Here is a 26,604-nt window from a genome sequence, read left to right on the forward strand (position 1 = left end):
ATAGAACTTATCAGTAGCTTTCGCAATACATCTTACCATGGACCCAATCCTAAATGTGGCACTGCTGTGGGCGCAATGATTCCATTAACCAATTGCTGGATAATTCTGAAATAAAGGAGGAAAGTTTGAGTGGGTATTGTTATTACCAACTACTCTAGTTGCAAGCATATACAAAGCCTCCATTGACAAAAAATACTACATGGAAACTATAATAATGCAACATGCCATATGCATCAAAAGATTTCTCACTTTATACTGAGACCTAAGTGTAAAATAGTCAGTGTTCAAAATGTATACTCTTTTATTTCGTTCACATGCACTTGTGTTTTTCTTTTGAACTAATTGCTCCAACTCAGTCATACTGGACAACATTCATAATACCACCAATAGATATTGAAGTAAAATAAACAACAAACAGCAGCTTTAAAATGAATACAGACGACACCCACGCTTTGGCCATTCAGGTTACAGAAATTCATCCTTACAGAATTCACAAATCACCATCCAAAAAAATACAGAATTCACTCTCACAGAATTAGTGAAAAAAAGTCAATAAATCATCAAACACATTTTTTTCCAATTCAGTTTTTTTGACACATGTACAGATGAAGTGATGTCACGTTATGGAAAATTGTGATACTGCCCATCTTCCAAGAATGCAACCCACTTTCCGTACCCTGCAATGCAGGGGTCACCTCTAATAGAAAGTCAACAACATTTAATGACAATGTTGAACTTTTAAATTCCAGAAAGTACACTTACCCTTCTAGAGTTGGCACACCTTCATTCCGTGTTGTAGGCCGCCGTGATGGGAAACGGGGTGCTCGGGGTTGCCTAGAACTATATCGTGGACGCGATTGGTGCTCCCGCTCCCTCCTGCTTTCAGAGTCTCTGTTTTCATCTGATGTTTGGTTTGTCCCAAAGGAAAAGGGATCAAAGGGATCATCCAAAATACCAAATGTAAACTGTCCATAGCTTCCTTGCGGTAAGGAAAGCAGATGCTGGTCTAAACCCTAAAATAAGCAGAATTTTAAAAAAAATTAGGAATAAACATTGCCCAGCTGTCATATAAAAATGTCATTTTTCATTTGGCCCCATCTACTCCACTTTTAAAAGGTAATTTACCCTTGGGCCAGTACAGAGATTTAGATATTCCTTTCTTTCCCTACCAATATCTATACAAGAGCCAAATTAACCTAATGCAGAAGTGACAGAAGCAGAAACAGGAAATAAAAATTCATTTCTGCTTGACAACAAGGTCAAAAATAGGAACAGGAGTAAGTCATCTGACCCTACCAGTCTGCCCCACCATTCAATAAGATCTTGGCTGGTCTGCCCCAATCTCAACTCTTTTTCTGTGCCAGTGTCCCTTAGCAAGAAGTCAAGGGAGTTGATCCAGGACATCAGGATAATTTGTTCTATGTGCATATAAAATTGTAAATGATTAAGGCATCAATGGGTACTCAAAAAACCAGACAAGAGCAGATCTGATTTGTATTTAAATTATGGATGATATTCAGCTCGTATCCTATCTTACTCTCCTGTAATCTATAATTCTAATGGGAAACCTGAACCCTACTAAAAGTGATATGCTTTGTCCAAGTAGACCATCAGATCTGGCAAACAGAAAAAGAAAATTGTACTTACTGAGCAGTACAAGAAACATCCTATAAAAGGAGTACTTTAACCAGTTATGGACCAACTGAAATTCAATTTTTAAATCTTATACTGATTCAGTACCATGTAACATCATTCGTTTCTGGGTTAATTTACCAGAGAATAATCTACCCTGCTAAATTCAACTGACATATATTGGTCCAACATAGGCACATCTTAATGCTTTCAAATTTCCATAAAGGGAATAAAATTATGTTGGACATCCTATATATTCTTCAGTGATTTTTATATTTGAGTTGGAGCTTAACTGTTAATCCTAAATACAATAATCTACACAAAGCAGGCAAAAAGGGTGTTGAAATTGGATTGAAAAAGATGTGTCAAAATATGATTTTTTTTGTCATAGCAAAAGTCAAATGAATGTTAAATAAAAGTTAAATCATAATGGACAGTATTATTCCTTATACATACTTAGTTGTGCATATCAGACTTTGGGTTCTTAATCTTATTTGCCGTCTTTGAATGTGGAAGCATGCCTTTTCTATCTACATTTCTAAGATCCAAAGCATGGAGCAATACATTTTCCTTTTTGTACCTTTTTGGGAGAAGCATTTAGCTCCCATCTGTCTTAAATAATATTAAGCCCAATATGATATTCCTTTTTCAGCTTTAAGCACAAGACATGCCCGTCTGACAACTTTTAGCAACATTTAAGGAGGTGAAGTAGTAAATATTTTCTTCCCTGCTTATATTTACCCTAAGATTTATAACCTGCATACTAGGGCACAATTTGCTGATTCACACCTACCTCTTCTGCTTCATCCAAATGGTTATAATTCAAATGTGAATGTTAATAAGTGTTTCAAACTATTCAACAGAAAGTCCTAGGTGTACACTATCCTGTCCTTACCAGATGATCATACACATATACACTTTAAACAGAAATCTATATATAGCAAGTCAAGAGCAGATTACAGAAGTTAAAGCAAATGCACTTCAGTTAACATCGAGTCACAGAGCATAGATCAAGGCCTTTTGATCTACCGTGTCCGCACTGACAATCAAGCACCAATATTGATTTAAAGAAAATCACTTAACAGTGACAAAGTATCAGATTTGGAATATTGTTTTGATGCATTTGTATAATGAGAAACACTTTTCAGTCTAGTTTTATTCTGCCACTGATTTAGATGGTTGACGCTTTATACTGACAGAATAACAAATTGCCTCAACAGACACTATTTATTGCATTTACAGTATTGTATGGCAGAAATATCCCTCAGCTGTTAACTTTGTGTGTGCAGTTCCCCACAATGACAGCAGTCTAAATACAGCAGTTCTATTTATACAAAGAGACGAGACTAAAATGGAATAAAAGCAGAAAATTCTACAAATACTCAGCAGCCCAGTAGCTGATTTTGGAAACAAATAGCGAGTGTTTCAGGTCAATGACCAAATAATAGAACAATGAGAATTTCTGTTTATATTTCAGATGTCTAACATCTGCAGTTTTCTGATCTTTAAAATTGAACATAGTCAAAAATGCCAAATGAGGAAAGTAGCAAACACAATATGAAAATTCTATTAATATCCAGGACAGCTCAGAGACTCCGTAACTGTAGCTCTCAAGATTTAAAAGTCTCCAAACCAATAGATGCAAAATAGAGTTCCTGTAATGCTCACTTTTGAAATAAATATTCATCATCTCCAGTATTTTTGTGAAACAAGTTAGTGCTTTTGTAATTTAAATTATTTTAGGAATGTTTGTAGTTGTTGTCCATTCTTAATGCATTGGGTGCAATATTATAACAGTTTACAGGGACTGACAACTTTCCAATCTCCAAGATGTTTGTACAAAAAAATTAGAGAATTAATCTGCTGTAGTCCCTTCCTTTCAGTAAGCAATGGATTTAAAAACACACATGATATTCAACATTCCAAGAACTGAGAGCAAACTGTGACACAGCAAAATAAATCCTCTTTTACCAAATTTGGCTCTCCAACACTTTCAATATGGACAATGAATACTTGCTTCTTAACGACAGAGATTCTCTGGGTTTCGAATGATCCGATTTAAGAAAATCCGACTTTACACAAATTCTCCCATGCATTTTTAAGGCATTTTAAAGATACTGTTTCATGGTATTCATTAATTACTGGATACAGTATAGGTTTCATTAGTTTAATTACAGGTAGCAATGCATATGTAGCGATACAGTATGGGATATTATAGAAAATGGACACTTCCGACTTATGGAGAAATTGGCTTACAAACAGTTCTTATGAACTGAGCCCTTATGTAACTCAGGGACAGTCTATATTTTGGGCTGTGTTTGTAACAAAATATGACCACTGCTACCCTGCCAAAAGAACAAAATCCATCAGAAACTTGCAATTTTATGAACATGAGAAATGGTTAAGGCTGAATGGTGAACGGATACAGCAAATACCGGTCTGAAAAACATGCCAATTTGAAAAAATACAAAATCACATGCTAGAGATACTAAAAGAAACTGTCGTAGATGGTTGAAGATGGAAGAGAAGCGAGGGGAGTAGATGTTCCTTCGTGCTCCATTAATAATGAAATCTTAAATACTTGTTAAAAAAAATCCAATTTTCTGTAAGTAGCACACAGAGACATTCAATTGGTAACCTGCTGTTAAGCTGCAGTCACTTCAGCAAATTAAGTCTTTTACACACAATGAATCAAACAATTACTTCAGGAAAAAAATTCAATTAATTTGAGCTGTGCTGCAAATCCAAAATATTAAATAGCTTTGCTTACTACAATTATTAATCTTTTTCAACAACATCCAACTACAGTTTAAAAAAAATCAAGATACCTTCTTTGCTTTCTCCATCGAGTGAATTCTTATCCTAGTGACTTTAATTTCTACTGCAATTTATACTAGTCCTTTCCCTTTCAATTCATCCTATTCTCTTCCCCGATTCCTATCAACTATCCGCCCACAATCTCCCCCTTGCAATGCATATTCATACCATTTCCTTGACCATGTCATCACAAATGGCCATGTTATCCACTTTGGCTTGATCAGACAAAGGATGATCTCTGATCAGAGTCCTCAACCTTTCTCCAGGCATGTTGCACTTTGGCCCTCGGAATGGACACGCCAGGAAGTAGCACTGGGCAAGTGGAGTGGGGATGGAGTAGGTTAACAAAGCTTTCACAATTCACTTGTATCTCACTTACAAAATCTCAATTGTTTTGCTTCTGGCTTTCGTTTGCCATAATATTTCTAAAGCTATTGATCAGCTAAACCTCACACACCTCCAATTTGATAGCTTAGCCCCAGTAAAATGCATACTCTCTCTCTCTCACTTTGGCCATTTCATTGGTATGGCTCTTGTTCTCTTTCTTATATCCAAGGGATAAACACGAACAAAAATGACAATCAATTTGCTTAGCCATTCAAAATCAGATCTGTCTGGACAAAGTACCAGCAGGGCCAGCTCATGTTAAAAATATTGTTTCAAGCATAACATGTGCATAATGACTGATACATTTGCTGGTATCATGTATCAATATTATAAAGTTTACTATAAACTGTAACACAGAAACTGGCCACTCGGCCCAACCAGACAAAGTTGGCATTTATCTTCCAAATGAGCAGTATTATGCCCACAATACAGTGTGCACATACTGGTGTGGAATTCCAAGTTCACATTTTAATACAGGAAAGAATGTAACAGTTGTACAAAGAAACAAAAAAAAGCTCAAGTCAAGCACACCCTTTAAGAGACTTATGAGAGAGAAGTAGTGGCTAATGACCAACAGTTTACGGTGTTTAATAAACACTGCACATAGCTACACCTTGTATGTTTGTTCACATTCCAACTCTTGATTGGTCTTCATCGCCATGTTACATTCTTTGTCATTAATACATGATCTGCCATTCTATGTAATATCACAAAGATTACATGCCTCATTAATGATCACCAAGTAGCAAATTTCAGTTATGATCAGTTCACTTTTGATCACCTTAAGCTGCTGCTTTGAGCAAGGTGATTAACTACATGATAAAATTCAAGCGTCATTCCCAGAGTGGTGAAAGAAACAGCATCCCTCTTTGGTTGGCAGCAAGATTCTTGGCTATTACAAAATGGAATCACACCCTTTCCTGCTACACTGTGGTAGCCAGTTAATATTGAAGAAAAAATATCTGGCCCTAATATCTTGCAACAACTTGCATCTGTATACACTGTTAACATATCAAAATGTTCAAAGGCACTTAAAAAGTGTAATCAGACTAAAAATAACAAGTAATCCCTTCCAAAATTTTCTCGTAATTTGTGAAGTCAGAGGTGGCTTTTAAAAGATGTCTTAAAAATGCTGAAGAGTTTCTGAATGTAATTCTGTTAAGCCCAGGATCTACACAACTGACAGCAAGGAGGTCAACAGTAAAGAGAAGGAATTTTGAATTCTCAAGGGACCAGAGTAGCAGGAAAACAGTTTAGAAGGTTTTATGGAGTGGATATGCTTACAAAGATAACATTAGGCATGAAGATACTCATTCTCCAGTTCAAATCTCAACATTTTAAATTGATGGGTCTAAAACTGGAAAGCAATGGAATAGGATCAGCAGGGCTTGCAGCTTAAAAGAGAGAACTGCATTTTCAATGAATTAGTGGAGCTTGAGGTTAAAAGGTAATGGTTTTTCTTTGCCCAATGAGAATCAATTTCAAACCGTCTGACATCACAGGAACAGAAGAGAGACTAACAGAAGTGATGCGAGATATTTCATTCATATCAAGTGGAACTCGACCCCACATTTCATCTATCATAACCAAGGATATGAGGAAAAAGGGCCAAGGATAGCAGGTGTAATGATGCCACAAGAAGACTCTACCGAATATGATCTGACTTCAGCTGGATAGTGAAGAAACCATGGAAAGGCATTTCCATTATGCTAAACACTGGAAGACGGCGTCAGAGAATAATGCCATGGTTATCCAAGTCAAAGGCCACCTAAAGATTGGCAAGAACAAGGAGCGATTGTGCATCATTGTCACAGTGAGAAAGGCAATTCTGTTTGAACATGTTTCAATACTGCAGGAAACATAGAAAACTTGAACTTATTGGAACTTAGTTATAGCACTTCTTAATAAGCAGTTAACGCTACCGACTGCAGCCTTTACTGAATATCCAGGGTTGATCAGAGGTCTACTTGGGTGTTCATTTATAAACCTATCCCACCTTGGCTCGGGTATCCATACTCCAACTCAATTGTATTTTCAGGATTTTGCCTTTTTGCTTTGCCACCTGGGCCCCAAGCACACATTTTCTTTGATGATGGACAGCTGTATGTCCTTGGTTCTACTGGGATCATGCATATTGAAAGTATTTAGGCAGATCAAATCGGATGAGTTGTTTTTATTTTGAATGGAAAATATTTTTCCCAGAGAATGGCAAGGAAAATGTTATTGCCAGTCTCCTGGAAACTCTGGGGGTATTTCAGATGATGCAAGTAGAAAGAAGTACACATGAAAGATCTCAACCCAAAATGTCGACAGTCCATTTCCCTCCACAGATGCTGTCTGACCCAGAGTTCCTCCAGCATCTTGTTTGTTGATGCAAGTAAGAAAACCAGCAATGAAAAGGACAAACATGTTGCAAGATGAGTTGTTTCGTGCCAAGCAAGGATGGCAACAAATGTGCCCAATCTTCTTTGCCCAGGACAAAAAATGTCACACATCAGCCAAACACTTGATTACTTGGCCCCAGGTCTGGGGTTAAGGTTTTGCTCAACAGCAATGATCTATGCACCAGCATTAGCCACTGCTCCTCTGTAACTGCAACACCCATGATTTGTTTTACCTGGCTCACTAAATTAAGTTTTGAGTAAGGCAGTCATAGCTTTGTGTTCAAGAACACTTAAGTGGTGGTAAAGGTTCACAGACTTTGTGGCAAATCATCCATCACTGAATGACAAATGTGCAATTTTCTAGATTTCTTGCACTGCTAGAATGTATCTCATGGCAATTATTCAAGGAGCACTGCTGCATTCAGCCACACTTTGGAAGGGCTGCTATTCTGGCTTAGGAGTCCAGTAGCTGAGTAGGGCTTCGCTGCAGGTATTGTCCTACAGGGCCTCCGTCACATGCCACTATACTTGCCCACCTGTCAGTATCAGCTCCTGTGTGTTCTATCCTGGCTCACCAGTGCATAGTGGCCCTCTCCGCAATGAGGTCAAACAGTGGCGATTGCCCAAATTCAGTCCAAGCCCAAAGCCATTTTTTCCCCAAACCGCCAATCTGAACCCAACACACATAGTCAGGTCCCTTTTAATTCAAGTTACTAACCAGGCTCCAAAGTGCAGGGCTCTGCACAAGGGTCAACCTATAATCAATTAAGCTTATTACAGAGAATTCAACTACCAATCATTTCCAAAAAAAGATACAGGGTCTGTGCTATTACATTTCAATTCTTTTTTAAAAAAGCACATTTTAGTGAATTCTATTGTATTTTCTAGGGTTAAAACAGAGCAAATTGATAACATTGGATTTTTTTTAAAAAAAAGGATTAAAAAATTGATATTAAATAAATATTCACTGAAAATGCTGTTCTCTCAGAAACCAAGGTAAGAACAATACATTCATATGAACATCATTATGCATGGCAAGGTAATTAAATACACTTGAAACCCTGGAAAATCATGCTACCAACCTCAAATAACTGTCGAGTCTGGTCACTTGTGGAAGCTGTTGAATTCGAGCCATTTTCAGCATTTCTACAAGAATTCCAAATATTGCATAATTAACAATGTCATAAAGTATAGATGCCATAAGAATTTCCAACTAGCTATAATGCACAGCAAGACAGATGGTTTCATCTGCACCAACTGCTGAATTAGTCCCAGAATCTGTCTCAAAGGCAGATAAATATAGTAATACTGCTCCATTTTGCTTCAAAACTCATAAAATGTTCCCTAAAGGAACCTAACATATTGTGCATCTAATGCTATTAGATCCAAGGACAACTCTAAATTTTTCTTTTACATCTTTCCTTGGAACACTGCAGACTACTTATTCCAACCAGATGTTTATTTTAAATAAATGGTTCATTTTGTTAAATAGCATCAGGAACCAAACAAATGAACCAGCCTATTCTCAGCTGCATGTTAACTGTTACTTAACAGGAAAAAGCTTGGGAAAACCTTCAGTCAAGTATTTAAAACCCCTTTCCTCATTTCAATTCACACAGAATAGACAACACCAATATAGTTCTTTTTAAAATGATTCTCACATGCTCCCTTTATAGACCTGATCCTCCACTCATCAGGAAGCTGATTAGGTAACAGCAGGATACCGTAAGCAGTTCTACAGAAAAAAAACTACACCAGAAACCACACAGAGGGGAGAAAGAGAAAAAAAATCAGTAATAATTGAATACACATCAATAACATAACTTAAAGTCCTGTCAATTTGGGTGCAGAGTCACTTTAGGTAGATGTGTTCCTATTGCCAAATAACATTCAAGAACACATTGGAAGTCACACAACAACTAATCTTTTTCAAACATACAAAATCCTAAGCCAAACAACCCAAATACAACAGACAATTTCTATTCATCCCTGTTCTAGCAAGTCCATGAGACATCATTTCCTCTTCCCACCTCCCTTCATTCCAAAGATAGAAAACTCATGCTTGAATTAAAGTTGGATCTGCAGTGGCAACGTTCCACTTCTCACCCCAAGGAGCTATTCCTGTTTTGATAGGACTTTACCCCTGGGGTGAAGAAAAGGCAAAACAAGTGGAAAATCAAATAAAACATTAGACACTTATAGACCTTGTAGCTCTTTTCAACTCACAATCTCTTAACGATTGAAGATTTTTGTTCTTCGAACACTTAGCCCAACAACTTCTTGGCATTTGGACACCAAGAATAATACTACAGAGGGTTATTATGGCATTTCAAAAAAAAATAACAGCTTGTTAAATACTCAGTTCAATTGGAAATCAAACACTCAACACATCTCCCTTTATAGGGAACAAAAATTTCTGCTCTCATGAAATATTCCCAAGAAAAGTTGCTAATTCATAGAAGAGTCAGTACAGTGACCAGCATTCAAGGTACCTTCCTGTGGAGAACATTAATCCTTGTCCAAGTACTGCTTGGTGCTAAATCAACATAGCAATGCTTATCCAATATTAAAACCAATAACCACCTTCTACCTATTTTGTGCAAAAAAAATGAGTTCTCAGAAACAGTTTATTCACCTGGAAATATTCACTTTCAAAACCTCAACAGATAAATTCATCATGACAGGAATATTCTCTTTTATGTTATCTTTCAGGCTTTCTACTGCTTAGCATAGTTTGCAAAGGGCATATTAGATAAAAATAAGTACTTAAATTAAAATACAATAGATATCAAATTGCATCAACAAGATACAAAGGCGGGGATTAAGACAGCCTACAAAAGTGATAACATAAATTGCCATTCAATTTAGGATCTAATATATTATATGCTGGACACAGAGGGCAATTCTTTTGTGTGCCAGTACTCACCTACAACATTCAAGAATATGTTGTTTTATAACGCATTATTCTGTTACCATTATAAACAAGAACTACATTTATTCAGCCTTTCCAAGACTTTCAAAAGAAAATTATAAATAAACAAAATCCTAATTCCATATAACAATCTCCTTGTTATTGGGAGGGGGAAGTTTATTGATAAAAAGATAAGGCAGGGAGGAGGTACAAGAGCCTGAAGACCCACACACAACGATTCAAAAAGAGCTTCTTTTCCTCTGCCATCAGATTTCTGGATGGTCAAACCTCATTATTCCTTTTTTTTTTGCACTATTTAATTTTGCAAGTTATGGTAATTTTATGTCTTTGCACTGTACTGCTGCTGCAAAAAAAACACATTTCACATCCTATCTCAGTGAACAAATCTGATTCTGAAATAGGAGCATTAGGCATTTATTTCTTCAAGCTTGCTTATCACTGATCTTTTATCTACCTCACCTGGTTCCACTTTTAACCTGTCACAGCTATTGGGACCCAGCAAAGACCTCTTATTGGCCCTATACAATTACCTCTGGAGTCCCCCATGGTTCTAGCTTTGCACAAATTTCCACCAAGCCCTCCCCCTCCCCAACTGTTTCTCATCTACAGGCTGCTTCTCAACACATTACCCCAACTACCTTGAGTTTGCACTCCAAAGTGGATGACTCCCAGTTCAACTTCTCAATCTCTCTTCACTCCTAATTTTCAGACTGCTTCACCAAGATTCATTACTGAATGAGCAGAAATTTCCCTTATTTAAATATTAGAAAAACTAAAGCCATAACAATTCCAAATCTCTTCTTGGCCTGTGTTGAAAACTGAAGCAAACTTTGAAATCTGGGTGCCAAATCTGGCTTGACGTGAACATTAGACCACTTTCACATGTAATATGTCTGACAGCCTTGCCTCAGCTCATTTGCTGCTGATCCCCTCATGCACATCTTTGTTACTGCTTGACTGGATCACTTCAATGCACTCTCAGCTGGTAAATTTTTCTCCATAAATTTGGTCAGCTAAAACCATCCATGCCCTATAAATGCAAGTTCTCTTTTTGGTTAATCTTATTTGAAAGTTCTCTTTTTGTTTGATATTATTGTCACAAATCAGAAGTGTTCTAGAAAATCCCCGCAATTACAAGGCCAGTAGTCAAAAATCGTACCTCAGTAAAATTCAATATTTTGCAAATATCTTGCTTATAATTATTTGAGTGGACAGGAAAATTACACAACATTATTTTCAAGTAAATTTAACTCTGATATCTATAATAGGAAACCACTACAGGACTATGACTCTATAGTCAATTCATAATTTTCCACATAATTCATTCTTTATCTCTCCAGTCCAACAAATATTCTGGGGGCTACTATCACATCACAGAATTTCTTGTCCAATTTAAAAACATTTTGAAGTTAAAAAACTAATTATGACATTGCTGAGCATCTATGCTGTTTTACCTTGGTGCTTGATCGAGTAATTCTTCTATAAAACCAGAGTCACATCTTGGACATGTGTATTCCTAGGGACAGAACACAATATCATCAGACTTATCATTACACATAAAAATATCATTACATAATTAGCAGATAACATTATACTGGTGCTGCTCTATAATTACGATTGATTAGGAAGTGGATAGATGATTTACTATTTATGCTCATGATTTTATGGTGAATTCTTTTGCCTTTATTTCAAACACTATAATGGTAGCAAGATACAAATAAATAATCTGCTATTTAGAACAAAACCCACAAGTGTCCATTCAGTTGGCGTCAAGATTTAATTATATTTCCTTTTGAAAATATTTTTCCTTCGGGAAAGATAGGAATCTTGTATGCTCAACATGTTTACCAAGCGACAGGAAAGTGCAGTAAAAACTTTAAAGCAATTTTCTAAAATTTTCAGCTAATTGATAATCTTTGTTGTGAATACAGTTTCTAATTTTATATACAAGGCAATCTTTTAGAATAATCCTCTACATTCTTTGCATGTTAATTTTGATAAACAATTACTCCTGCCAGAAGAGATAACAGATGGCACAAGGTTTGTTGCTGGTATTCCATTCAGACCTTCAGATTAAAACAGTATGTTCAAATATAGCCACAGATTGAATAGCAAATTTGCCAGTTAAGTCAATTTATAGTTACATAGTTTTTATTTTCAGTTATGAAATATTTAATCATAAAATTTTATTAACAATTTTAATCATTGCTATAATTGATAAAAAGTGATGGTTAAAATTCACACTATTCTGCAGTAAGCCATTTTCTTTCAGCCTGATGACCTGAAGCATCTAGAGTCACTCCCCTTGGATTGTGATTATTCAGAGGCAATTGATGAGAAACTGCATTAACTTCATAGCATATTAATTAATATTACTAGGTACATAATTATTACTCAGCAATTAAAAAACTTACATGGAGTACATGATTAAGCAAAATGCTTTAAATACACAAACATTGCTTGTTAGCTAAAAAGCAAATCTGAGAAATAAATACAAATAAAGGCAAAAACAGTAATGATCTCAATACATTATAGACAATACACCAAAACTGGTAGACTTAAAGAAATCATGCCCTTTCCTCTGTCTCCAAAATAAAAATCTATCAAAGGTACAAAGCAAAATAAAGTCACGTTAGCCTCTATGTAGAACAATCACTCACTCCTTCCCTGTACCCGTAGAGTCATTGTACTGCTCCCCTTCGAATTCACCTCGTCACTACATTGCAAAAGTTTCCATCAACTGAAATGAATTATTTTACAACTAATCAATTAGAATCAAAATGCAATTCTATTCTTGAATAAACCACCCAAGATAAATGTTACATGCGCAGAAAATCAAATTTTTCCTTGCATTGCAATAAAATTCAAGCATATGGTGAACCATTAAAACAGCACAATTTGTCTTGTTCAACAAAATAAAAAAAAGTGTACTAATCCAATACCACTTATGAATCTTTCCAATCTCTCTTTTACCAGATGTAAACAGTAAGTTTCTTCTTGCTATTCATTTAAAGGTCTTTGTTTTGTATTAAAGCAAATTACACACCAAGACTTTCTAGCCAGAAATATCCCATCAAAGAAATAAATATAAAGAGATCTACATCATTACTGAAGTGGCTTGGACCAACATAGAATACACAGAAGCTGGTTATTCAACTTTACTGATCTATCTGGGTATCTCTTTAATTGAACAATTTCAGGTAACCAGCCCCACCCCCAAAAAGATGCAGCTGTAATGTTTTATAGTTTCAATTTGCTTATTTTTTTTACTGTGTCAATCAGCCAGCTTTTAAAATAATCATCACCTTGACAACTTTAGCTAACATCCCGTCATAAGACATTCCTTATTTGCCTCACCTCTACAACTGAATACATATTTGTTTTCTCATTTCTATAGTTCTGCAAGGTCCTTCACCCGAAATGTTGATTTGGTTTCTCTCCCCACAGCTGCTGCTTGACCTGCTGACTGCTTCCAGCATTTTCTGCAGTTTTCTAGCAACTCCAATCAGTCTCATCTCAGCCTTTTAGCTTATCTTTCCCTTTTCTCGCATGTATTTATCTAGTTTCCATTTGAAAGCATGAGAATTTCCATCCATTCATTGAATAAAAGAAGTCCCTCCTTATTTTCCTCCTGGATTAAATTAGCAATTACCTTGTATTTTTGGATTCTCCCTAACATAGAAATATTCTATCCACCTCCAATACATCCAACCAATTCACGTTTCTTTTAAATATTCGCAGTACCTCATGGTTCTCTCTTTTCAGAATCTTTGTTGTAGCAGCAGTCATATAAATCTTAATTGCACTGTCTCATGCCCTTCTATAGCTGCTGTTAGACTATTCAGAGTTGTACACAACTCCTGCAATGCAGCTTAACTAAGATTCCTTTTAAATCCCACAACCTTCAAAATAAATCCCTGTGCTTTGCCGAGTTATGATGATGTTTAATTATTTTAGCACCTGTATTCCTAGACACCTACAATTCTAGACCCCTTTGCCCTTCTCGTGACATTTCTTTCTTCCTAAAGCCCCTAATTGCCCAGTCTACAAAGTTTCTAACACATACTTTTATTACGTTGCCATCTTAATCAGTTACCTACAAGAATCTCACAAAACATATGTTAACTCTTTTGTAACTACTTGCTTCCAAGTGCAAATTATGAATCATAGCAGCCCCAACAGAACACAACTTTCTACATTACTCCACCCTGAATAACCATCTACTAGCCATATTTTGAAACTGGGAACTTATCCAATTTGTTTTACTTAATTGCCAGTTATTTTTCTCACCATTTTTTAAACATCCTTTCCAAAGCTAGTAAACGTTCAATATTATTCTTTTTTCTTAATAAAATTTAAGGCAAGCACTACCTACCATTTACCTTGCCCATGGTTAGTGCCTATTTTAATTTAATTTCCCTTTTATTATTTGTTCATTAAATTTTTTTTAAATTTTATTTACAGCGTGGTAACAGGTCCTTCCGGCCCAACAAGTCCGCGCCGCCCATTTTAAACCCAAATTAACCTACCCGTACGTCATTGCAATGTGGGAGGAAACCAGAGCACCCGGAGGAAACCCATGCAGACATGGGAGGACGTACAAACTCCTTACAGACAGTGACGGGAATCGAACCCCGATCACTGGTGCTGTAATAGCATCGCGCTAACTGCTACGCTACCATTTCGCCACACTACTTTTGGAACACTACTTTTTGTGACCCTTGATAATTGCCCTGGATTTTGTCATTTGCAATACAATGCAAATATAATGCTATCCACAATGATCTGGATTTAGTCTTTACCAATATCAGGTGCTGCCAGCCATCAATATCAGGTGCTGCCAGCCATCAATATCAGGGAATCTCTGTCCCTAGAAATTGAATTTTGAACATTTCTGATGTTCTTAAATAAGTGCTGCATATAGTGCACAAAACTGGGATATATTTCAATTTCCATTAGTAACTAATGAAGACGAACAGCACACCCGAATAACATCATCCAATCCACCAAATATGACAGGGACAGGAAAACTGTCAGGGCAAATTGCAAAAGGAAGTACCAACTCCAATTTGCTGATGAGTGGGAGCTCAACAGGAAAAAAGCAGAAACTCTTCAAAACAGATGAAAAACACATTTTCATTTTCACAATTCCTAATGCAATATCCAAGCCATTTTTCTTTGCCTGAGGTTTCTTTAAAATTTTGATTGGATTTTTGTATTGCCATTAGCCCCCACCTCACCCCCCCAACCCTTAGCAATTCAGTATCACTTGTATACCTTTTTACTTTAAAGTGATTTTTTCCCTTTACTTCTCTACCTATTCACAGTGCCCTATTATCACCTTCCTGTAGTAAAATTCATTCCCTTTGCACTTAATTTTCTCTTTAAGATGTCCCAATGTTTTGCTGTTTTCCAATAATTTTGCCCAGTTTTACATTCTTCACCTCTGTAATTCCCCCTTCTTGGCTCTTTTCTGCAGTCTCTATTCTACTAGTATCATTCTCATACATTATCTTGAAGCACAATCTGTTGTGATCATTATCAAGATGTTTTTCCAATTCCTGCTTTGGCATATTACAAATCATAAGATTCAGCAGTAATTCTTTGCCAGTTAAACTTTTCAGTGAAAAAAGAATCCAATGTACACTGTTTAAAAAAAGCATTTTTTGCTTTTGTTTGTTACTTCTACCTGTTTGGATTCAAGGCATGTCGCAATGTCATACGAAGTAATATCTTGACATGAAATTATTTACCTATATTTCTTCCCTGAATTCGCTTACCATATTTGGTTATCTATAGAATTCTAAAAGAGGTCATTTTTCAATCTTTTAAACACAATCCATACAGATTCTGTGTTGATTTCAGTGCAAATTACTACCTTAATCACACTATCATGAGCAAAAATAGTAAGCTAATTAGTTAGCCCAGGTACTAGGCTATATCAGAGGGCAAGGAAAAGTCAACCAGGCTGACATGGGTCTGCAGTCAAATAGGCTGGTTATTTCATAAAGATTATTGATAGCCCAGCTGGGATTTTCTCAACAGCTCTGTGCCAACTTTAATTCTTTTCACTTTTTTTTGAAAAGTCAAAATGAATTCAGTTTCTCCAAGTTGCTTTATAGAGTTTGAACTCATATTCTAGATTGCCTTACACAGCAAGTTTATGTTGTTGCATGCATATTGTGTGAGAAATTATATCCCAAATTGTACCAACTATTTCAAATGTTGTGTTCATTACTTGTCACCAAACATCTTAATTCAACATCATTCACAGATGTCAGTAGAGACATGACACAGATCAAAAATAGTTAATAAAGGTGGGATAACACAAGAAAAAACATTGAAAGCAGTAACCTAGCACATTATTTCCTCCAATCTTTAAGCTAGACTAACCAACCCTAGTATGCCCAGGTGCATATAAGCAGCACCAGGCATGCCTAAGACACGGTCTAACCGACTGAAGCTACAAATCAAGCCTACATTCATGTTAAACGGTAGAGCCAGCTTTCTAAAGACAATGTATGAAATCATTTAACCCATCAAAGCTTTGCAGCGTCCTCATACCCAGTTGTGAATAGAGATGAACCATTAACCAACTGACTAGGAGGCTCCACAAATATTTCCATCCTAGTTGATGGCAGAACAGAAAAATGCAAGTGCTGAAGACAAGATTGAAGCAATTGGAAACATCTTTTGCTAGAGTTTCCAAATGAATGATCCATCATGATCACCTTGAGCCCCCTCCCAAAACAGATGCTAGTCTTCAATCAATTCATACTTATGGAGAGTCATCCTCCTGAAATGTTAACTTTTCTTCCCCCATTCCCTATTTATTGCCCAACTTGATGAGCATTTTGGAAATTCTCTGCTTTTATTTTATCTGCTGTATTTTGAATTTGTAACCATTTTAGTTAACTGAATAAATAATAACCAATGCTAGCCCTTATCAATTGGTTTAATTTTAATTTGTACTTCCAAAAAAAACTTTCTAAATATTTTCATTGTGAGACCCATAGTACTATCAATATGTCTTAAATTGGACAACTTGTGCAGGCAATACAAATTTGAAAGCATAAAATTTACTAGATTTCTAGGAGTTTATTTTGCTGATCCAATTGAAATGAACACAAGACAAAAAGCTTACATAGTCTTCATCATGCTCCGATTAAACACTAATCAGAACTGTTGCATTCTGATATGGTGTAGTGTTTGCCTGGCACCTACTTAAATCTGATAACTTTGCAAGGACAATTAGAAATTCAAAAAGGAGAAAATGTCTGCCAAAGATTAATTTAAAAACAGATGACTGCACACATCCATGTAAATATTAGTTTCTCAATAATATGTTTTTCCCTTTGGACGAAGTTATGAGAATATTAAATTATTTGCATTATGGGCATACAATAAGGATATTAACAATAATGTCCCAGATTTTGTGTTGTTTTTGAACAAATAGGTGAAAACATCAAAGACTGGTAAAAGTACAGAAGCTCAGCCATTCTGTTTTAATGTTTTAATCTAAAAGTACCTTCCACTGTCAGCAGAAAATCATTTTTCATATCTAGAGTAGAAGATTTCCAAACTGTCATAGATTTTCAGTGAGTCCACACCCACCAAAGTATGGATTGACCTTGTCCTAATTCAGTTCAGAGAGGAACCTCACAGCCACAGAAGAAAATTATATCCCAGCTGTCAGCTCTTCACAAATCATCCTACCTCCCAAAGAGATCCGTTTGGCATAATTTTTTGTAGTTTTTTTTAAATGGAAGGCCTCACACAAGAGGGAAGAAAACCAGCAGAGAAGGATCTGATGGGCTGTACCAGCTAAAGCTAGATAGGCCATGAAGTGGTGAGTAACCTATTTGAAGGAAGGTGTTTTGCTGCAATGTAATGAAATAACAGAAATCACAACAAAACATGAATTACAGCTAATAACACAAAACATGAAATTAGCTCATTGATAATCCAAATATTCTTATATCACACTCCTTAAACGCTAGATAAACTAGATGATCTAATATACTCAAAGTACTCTAAATCATTTCATATAGCAATACGACAGTCTACTGATACAAAGTTAGAAAACCAGAGATCTTATTACGTTTCTTACTGGTATCAAAGGAAAAGGATTGATTAAGTCTCCACTGTACAGGGTGCATTAATTGATTAATGATCACTGAAAACCATATACAGGACTTTTAACTCTTAGCTTTTCCTTTGATCCAAACCCTTGGGGGTTAAGGTGTCAATCTCTAGTGACTGATATCCAGTATTAGCAACCGGTGAATGACAGTACTGTAAATATCTTTACAAAGAAAATCCACAGTATCAATTATTTTCGAAACTTTGCTGCCAATATCTTTCCACACACTGACCTGTCCTTGCTAAACTATATGGGCTCCTAGTTCAACAAGATATATATTTTAAAATCCTCATCTTTGTTTTCAAATCCCTCCTCACCACACCCCCCCCCCCCAAAGTTCCAGCTACAATGTAATCTCAGAATGGTGCCTGAACTGTATCAATGTCTCCTTATCGCCATCCACATTGTTTTTGATGAGACTGCACAAAGGACTCAGGAGTATCAAGGAGTCATTTTTGTGTGGGATACTGATAATTGACAGGGAAAGGATCGGGAGGCAAGATTGCTTCAGTGTGGACAGAATTCAAATTAAGTTCCAGACTGAAAGATTTTAATGCATTATCTTCTGCACAGTAAAACTCTAAACAGTTCAACAATTTACACAATTCACAGAACTTTCAACCATGGCACACAAACTTGGTCATGTCTTATGTCATTGCTATAATGTACATTAGTGCTTTTTTTCACACCCTGTGAATGCTATTCTGCAAGTGAAAATAATGCTCACTATTCCAGTCACAAGCTGTACTGTTAAACACACAGTACAAATATACACTTCACAAAAGCAAAATAACCCTCTACAAGCAGACATAATTTAAACAAAGAAATACAAAAAAATAATGAGCTTTGAAGCTTGATTTTCATATGAAAAGTGTATGGAATAAATACAGAAAAACTGGAACCACATTTTCCAAAGCAAAAGTCAAGATTTCTTTTCTTAAAAAGGAAAACACCAGCAAGCATAACATATGGACATTGCAACTGTATCAAGATAATTAATTCACCTGGGGAAAGAACATCATTTCACTTGCACCTGCAGCCTTGCCAATCAAGATTTTTCATACTCATGGCATCACTAACACTGTAATTATCTATATTTAAGCATGGTGATGAATTTTAAAAAAAAATCAAAACATAACAACAAAATCAAATAGGATTACAATTCCATGTCTGTAGTTAGCTCCACAGGGAATAGAAAAGTATGGAAATGGGGTGACATGGGAAAACTTTGTTGCGCACCAAGTTCTTACTCACTTCCAAAACAAATTGGATATTATTTTACCAAAGAGTTGTTAAAATATTATAATTGGGCCTGTGTCATTTTTATGCTTTACACCAGCAACCTCCCATCCTACTTTATCAAAGACCATTCGCAGATCCTTCTATTCATTACTTCCTCACATACTTCTCCAGCTTTTCCTTAAAGTTATGATCATTACAATTGAAACCAAAGATGTACTCAAAGAAACAATGAAAATAATTTGCATTAAAATCAGAGATTATTAAAGGCACAAGAGAATGAACTGGAAGTATTTGCAAAGAACAAGATGGTATTCAATGAACTGTAGCACCATGCTGTCAGGAACAAAACACAAGACTTAAACAAAAGCAAAGCAGGGCAAACAGTCACATGTTATGAGCTGGCACTTTCCAGAGAATAGCATGCGAACTCCTATGAGACCACCCTTGAATCTTTCACAAGCACTACCTACAATACAAAAAAATAAAAATGAATTTGTGTGCAACACCTTAACCTCACTTCCTTCCAAAGAACATTACAGCCAATTTATGGACAGCAAGGGCCATCCATAGTAGAGGGGTAGATGTTCGCTACCATATTAGGAGAAACCTTTCTTACCACCAACACCCTTTTCACAAATATTTTTTACATCCAACAAAGGCCAGATGGGGCCCAATGTACCATTCAGATTCCTTCCACCAATATATTATGCAGTATTTCATTAGAATTCAAGCCGACAATAATTGCTCACATTTCAGCAAATAAACTTCATCCCACTACCTATAAACTCAGAGCAAGAAAGCTACCACTAAAACATGACTGATTTGAATCAAAGAGTTGCTAAAGTGTTATAATTGGCCTGTGTCATTTTTTATGCTTTACACCAGCATAACTTTTTTTAATGCTGAAATGACTGCAGTCATTACCCACCTCAGTCATCAAGACAGAACTTTCGAGAATGTAGAAAAAAAGTGAAACTACAAACTGAAACAGAAAATAACTTTGGCAATGACTATTCATTCCTTGGGTCAACAGTCATTTTGTTTAAAAGGTATTGATTTCAGTAATATGAAACAAATCATTCACAGCAAATCATGGTTAGAGGCTTTACTTGATGTCTTGGGTTGTGCCTTTTTATGTTTAACCAAGGACTGATTTTCATTATCACTTTTTACTAAGTAAATCCTTCATGAAAATCAGCATCACCGTCTTAGACACAAAACATTCCCTTAAATTCCTTAGTCTCTCCAAGAACCTGACTGACACTTTTAGACCTGCATTCCGTAGAGAAAGATACAAAATAGGAAAGGAATTTATTTCTGCATGTCCTAATGTCATTGCTACTTCCTTGATTTATTTTCAGAAACACAAGGTGGCGCTTCAGGAAATTCCGAAGAGAGACAGTTGCCAGATTTTGCTCCAACTAAATAGTGGCACAGATTGTCAGGTATCTTTCCATATTGGATACATTATATCATAACAAAAATGTCAACTTTATAGATTATAGGACCATAAAATGATACGCTTGGAGTCACAGAGAGATGCAGTACAGAAACAGGCCCTCTGGCCCACAACGTTTGTTCTGACCATCAACTTACACTAATCCTACATTAAATCACATTTTAAAAAAAATTCTTGCCACATTCTCAACAACTCCCACCAGAAGCTACCATTCACCTATACACTAGAGGCAATTTACACTGGTTGATTAACCTAGCAAACTGAACATCTTTCGGAATGTGGGAAGAAACCCGAACACCTGAATGAAACTCACAAAGTCACAGGAAGAATGCAGACAGTACCCAAGGTCAGGATTGAACCCAGGTCTCTGGCGCTGCAAGGCAGCAGCTCCACTGGCTGCACCACTGTGCCACTTCATCTGTTCATGCTCTTTTACGCAAATGAAAATTAATTGAAATTATAAGAAAATGTAATCAATTTACATGAAATCAGTTCAAATTATCCAAACTTTTAATTCTGCTGGAAATATACATATACAACTTGCAAATTGTATTTGCTTTAAATTAATTGTATTTATAGCTAGGCCAGGCGGCATCTATAGGGAAAATAATATTTATTGCTTTAGCAACCTTAATCCACAAGATGCTGTTATTTCAATCATTTTCTAAATCATGGAATAATTGAACTCCTACAGCATAAAGATTTGCCCCATTTAGTTTGTGCCTGCTCCTAATAGAGCAGGTGAAAAATAAAAAAAAACTGCAGAAGCTGGGATCTAAAACAAAAATAGAAAATGCTTAAAACATTCAGCAAGTCAGGCAGTATCTATGCGCGGTGGGGGGAAGCAATTAATATTCAGGTAACTCACCTTCTCAGTCTGTATCAGAAAGCATCTGTGATATTGCTTCAGTTTATCCTTTCTCAATTTACTGGGCACATCTGCAGCCCTGCATTTTACAATTTTTATATTCCAAGAACCAGGAGACCTTGTTTATGTTTATTTCCAGTGAATTACAGATCACAACTACTTGATACATTTTTCTCACTTTTTTTCATTCATTCAAGAGATGTGGGCTTTGCAGGCTGAGTGAGCATTTAATTCCCCATCCCTAGTTGCCCTTTAGAAGGTGGTGGTGAGCTACCTTCTTGAACCGCTGCTGTCCTTGAGGTGTTAGGTAAATTGCCTAGAATTTTTAAATCTGTCATAGTTGTATTTCTACATGAGATTTCCAATATAGTATTTTTTTAATATCACTACTTCTTCACCTCCCCCCCCCCATCTGAAGGATGAAAAGGATGGAAAATATAGGCAAATGGTCAAATTAACACAAAATTAAATTTGGTAAATCAGATTATTATTGTCACATGTACTGAGGTACAGTGAAAAACTTTGTTTAGCATGCCATCCATACAGATCATTTCATCACATCAGTACATCAAGGTAGCACAAGGGAAAAGCAATAACAAAATACAGAACAGTGTTACAGTTACAGAGAAACTGCAGTGCAGGCAGACAGTAAGGTACAAGGCCATGACCAGGTAAATTGTGAGGTCAAGAGTCTATCTTATGGTACAAGAGGGGGAAGAGAAGCTTCGTGATAGGTTGGGGACCAAAATAATCTGAATGGTGCAATGGTGGTGGCCCATTCTTTTGTCTTATAACAACGGGATAGAAGCTGTCCTTGAGCCTTTCAATCAAGTGCAAGTTTTCGACAAGCTGAGATGAGCCAGCATGCGTGGAAAGGGAAACGCTAACATTTCAGGTCAGTGGATTTTTATTTGAATCTCAGCAGCTTGTTAATAACTGCACTGTGTAATGAATTAACCCGTACGATCGGTATGCAAGACAAGTTCTTCACTGTACCTCCGTACATGTGAGAATAATAAACCAATTTAAAAAAAAAGTTTTTAAATACTTTGGAAAGTAGTTTCTGCTTCCTTTGGCAGCTCGCACACGCGCACAGCGGCGGGGAGGGGGGACACTTTGTGGCAGCAGCGCCGCCCGCGCCTGCGCGTTGCCCGGGGCGCACTATGTGGCAGGCGGGCGGACGCTATTGGGCAGCGGCTCGGGCCCGGCTCGTGTTACCCGGGAACGAAGGCGCCCGGCGTACGGGCTCGGTGCGCACCGGCATCACCCGCCGCCGAGCAGGCTCGCCGACCGACACCCCCCCGGGACCGCTTCGGAAGGGGGAGAAGGTTTACTCACCGGCAGCCTGGGGAGAATCTCAGCCGAACAGCGGTGGCAGAAGTAGCGAGGCTGTGAGGAAGCCTCCGCCATACTCACGTAAGTCCGCCACAGTGACGTACGATACGGGTGCCCAGGCGTGTCAAAATATTACCTCATACGCCAATTGTGACGTGCCTTGAACCTGTCAATCACTGGATGTTTCTGCAGAGTGCGTCTGTCTCCCCTTCGCTCCCATTGCAACTTAACCCCTTCTAACGTGGGGAGTTGTGCCCCGCTTCTGTCGTGTGAGTGGTTTTTTTTTAATTTTGGCAAAAATAATGCGGGTCAGGCAGCATTTGTGGAGGGAGGAGCAGGAAACAATGCCGCAAGTGGCTGACTCTTCAGCAGAACTGAAGTTTAAAACTTACAGCGAAGTCTGAAGTTGCAGAAACGGAAGCTGAAAATACAGGAAACATTGGGCAGGTGAGGCAACGTCTGTGGGGAGGCAGCCTTGCGGGTTAATGACCTTTCGTCAGAACTAAGAAAGTTTAGACGTCAAACTTGTTTTAAGTTGCAGAGAGGGAGGAGGGGGATGGAACCTTCCTGATGGGTTGGAGACCAAAATAATCTGAATGGTGCAATGGTGGTGGTGCCAGCTGACATAGAGTAGAACATTTAAGTTGCAGGAGGAGAGGAAGGTCAGAGGGAACAAAAAGTTTGAATCCAAGAGAGTGAATGACAAGTGGTGATGGTGCCAGATGAGTGAGTGACAAATGGGTTTAGAATTTCACCCAGACTGTCAAGCGGCTGGTAGGTAGGTTTTCTGGCTGGTTGCCTAAAGTCCCTTGGGGTTCAAGAGCAGAACCTTATACCTAGTGGTGCATCACTGAAGCTGGGTGCAGCCAATGCAAGGGCACGGTGGGGAAGGACTACAGTTTAATATTCTTCTGCCAATGGAGATGGAGGGGTAGGGTCAGGCGAGGAAGCCCCTTAAATGTTGTAAATATGGGATTGGGGTATCACCCCAGGGAGCCACACGAGTGGCATTGGTGCTGTGGGTTTAAAGAAAAAGTAACACTAATGACTGATCTGTACGCAAATGTAAAGGTGTGCATTGTTTTATTGTTGTATGTAGTTTGTTTTTTATGATGAATGAAGTTTATTTTGGAATTTAAAAAAACAGTTTTCATAAGTTTCCACAGATTGTTCAGTAAACTCCACTTCTCATCAAGTAGTTGTCTGTGGAAACACAAGACCGCAGATGCTGGAATCTGGGGCAACAAACGCTCTGCTGTGGGAATGCAGCGCACTGGGCAGCATTTGTGGGAGGAAAGGGATCATGTCATTTCGGGTCGAATCCCTGCATCTGAATGTAGTCATCTGAGGCTGTTTTCTCAATCTTTCAGAATGTTAATTTTTTTTTACCCCCAATCAACTGATACTTCCCAGTATTAACTCCTTCGGAAAGATGGTTGCTGCTTCACATATCTCCATATTTCTTTCAGCACTTTAGGATTCATACCTTCTGCCTCCAGGGTTTGTTTGTTTTGAGTCTATTTAGCCAGATTAGGATCTTCAGCAAGGTGGTTGTTATAGTCACAGAGCTGTATGGCACAGAAACGGGCCATTCAGCCCACCACATTCATGCTGACCTTTTTGTCCATTTGCCCACATTAGGACTGCTTCCTTCTATAGTTTGCCTGTCTAAGTGTCTCTAAGACAGTGATAGCACCTGATTCCACCACCACCTCAGCCAGATATCAACCACTCAGTGTATATAAAAAAAACTTTCTCCTGAAATCCCCTTCCTCTTACCTTAAACCTATAACCTCTTGTTTTTGATACCCTTACCATAGGAAAAAGATTCTATCTACCCTATCAATGTTCCTTAGAATTTTATATACCTCTAACAGGTCATCCTTCAGCCTCCTTCACTCCAGGGAAAACAAGCCCAGCCCATCCAATCTCTTCCCATAACCAAAGTCCTCCAATCCAGGCAACATCTGGGTGAATTTCCTCTGCACTCTCTCCAGTGCAACTGCATCTTTCCTCCAGTGTGGTGATCGGAACTGCACACAATACTCCTACTGTGGTGTAATGAGTTTTTTTGTAAAGTTGCAACACAGCATCACAACTTTTATATTTTATACAATGGAGGCAAACGTGCCATATGCCTTTTTCACCACCCTATCTACCTATGTTACCATTTTTCAGGGAACAAAGGACTTGAACCCAAAGTCCCTCTGTTCATCGGCATTCCTTGGCACCCTACCAGTTACTTTGTGTTCTACCCCTATTTAACTTCTTAAAATGTATCACTTTGCACTTGTTGGGATTAAATTACATTTGCATATGCTCCACCCAACTTTTCATCTGATCTATATTCCCCTGTAGCCTTAGACAACCTTCCTCACTGTCCACAACACCACCAACTTTTGTGTCCTCTGCAAACTTATTAATCCTTCCTCCAACTTTTATATTGTCATTTATATCACAAACAAACAACAAGAGTCCCAGCACAGATACCTGTGTTTGATGACATCTAGCACCTCCCACTTTTTTAACACTGACCTGCTATAGACTATTAACATACCCCGCCCTGAATTCATTATTTTCCAGATCCTCCTCCTTGGTGAATACAGATGAGAAGTTTTCATTTAGGATCCACTTAGCCACATCCCCTGGCTATCCTTTTGCTTCTTTTATACTTATAAAATGTCTTGGGATTGTCCTAACTCTTACTTGTCAAGGATATTTCATGGCCCCTCTTTGCCCTCTTGACTTCTTTCTCAAGTTCTCTTCTACACCCTCAATCTTCATCAAGAGACTCAATTGATTCAAGTTGTCCATACCTGTCATGTGCTTCCTTTTATTTCCCTGACCAAACCTTGTCATCTAAGGTTCCCAAATCATACCATCCTGGCCTTGCATTGTTACCAGAACATGCTGGCCCTGAACTGTTACTAACACTCTTTTAAAAGACTCCCATTTGTTAGATAGTGTATTATCGCAAGCATTTGCTCCCAAATCTACTTTTGCCAGGTCCTTTCTTACTCTGTTGAAATCAGCCTTTCCCCAATTTAGGATCTTAACCTGAGGACCAACTTTACCCCTTTCCATAAGTGCCTTGAAACCTACAGAATTATGATCACTGTTCCCAAAGTGTTCCCCCACCAACATGTCCTACACCTGCCTGGTTTCATTTCCTCAGATAAGGTTAAGTACTGCCCTGTCTCTAGTGGGACTATCTACAAATTGTCTCAAAAAAACTTCACAAATTCTACCCCTTCTAAACCCTTTGCACTGAAGCAAACCCAGTCAATATTGGGAAAGTTAAAATCCCACACTACTATGACTCCACTGCTCTTACACCTTTCTGTAATTTGCTTATATATCTGTTCCTCTACTTCCCATTGACTATTTGGAGGCCTATACTATAAC

At 37.5% G+C, this 26,604-nt stretch overlaps 1 protein-coding gene across 1 annotated transcript in view; it reads right to left on the reverse strand.

Moving 5' to 3' along the window:
• rnf126 (ring finger protein 126) overlaps positions 1-23,297 on the reverse strand; it is a 44,712-nt gene extending 21,415 nt beyond the window's left edge. The window contains exons 1-5 of the mRNA XM_052038224.1: positions 23,203-23,297; positions 11,607-11,668; positions 8,303-8,366; positions 763-1,013; positions 37-105 (exon numbers count right to left, since the gene is read on the reverse strand). Coding sequence (XP_051894184.1) covers positions 37-105; positions 763-1,013; positions 8,303-8,366; positions 11,607-11,668; positions 23,203-23,274 — 518 coding nt within the window. The 5' untranslated portion in view covers positions 23,275-23,297. The remainder of the gene's footprint in view (positions 1-36; positions 106-762; positions 1,014-8,302; positions 8,367-11,606; positions 11,669-23,202) is intronic.
• Between the last annotated feature and the right edge of the window lie 3,307 nt (positions 23,298-26,604).

Source organism: Pristis pectinata, chromosome 24 (genome assembly GCF_009764475.1).
Source record: "Pristis pectinata isolate sPriPec2 chromosome 24, sPriPec2.1.pri, whole genome shotgun sequence".
Taxonomy (NCBI): domain Eukaryota; kingdom Metazoa; phylum Chordata; class Chondrichthyes; order Rhinopristiformes; family Pristidae; genus Pristis; species Pristis pectinata.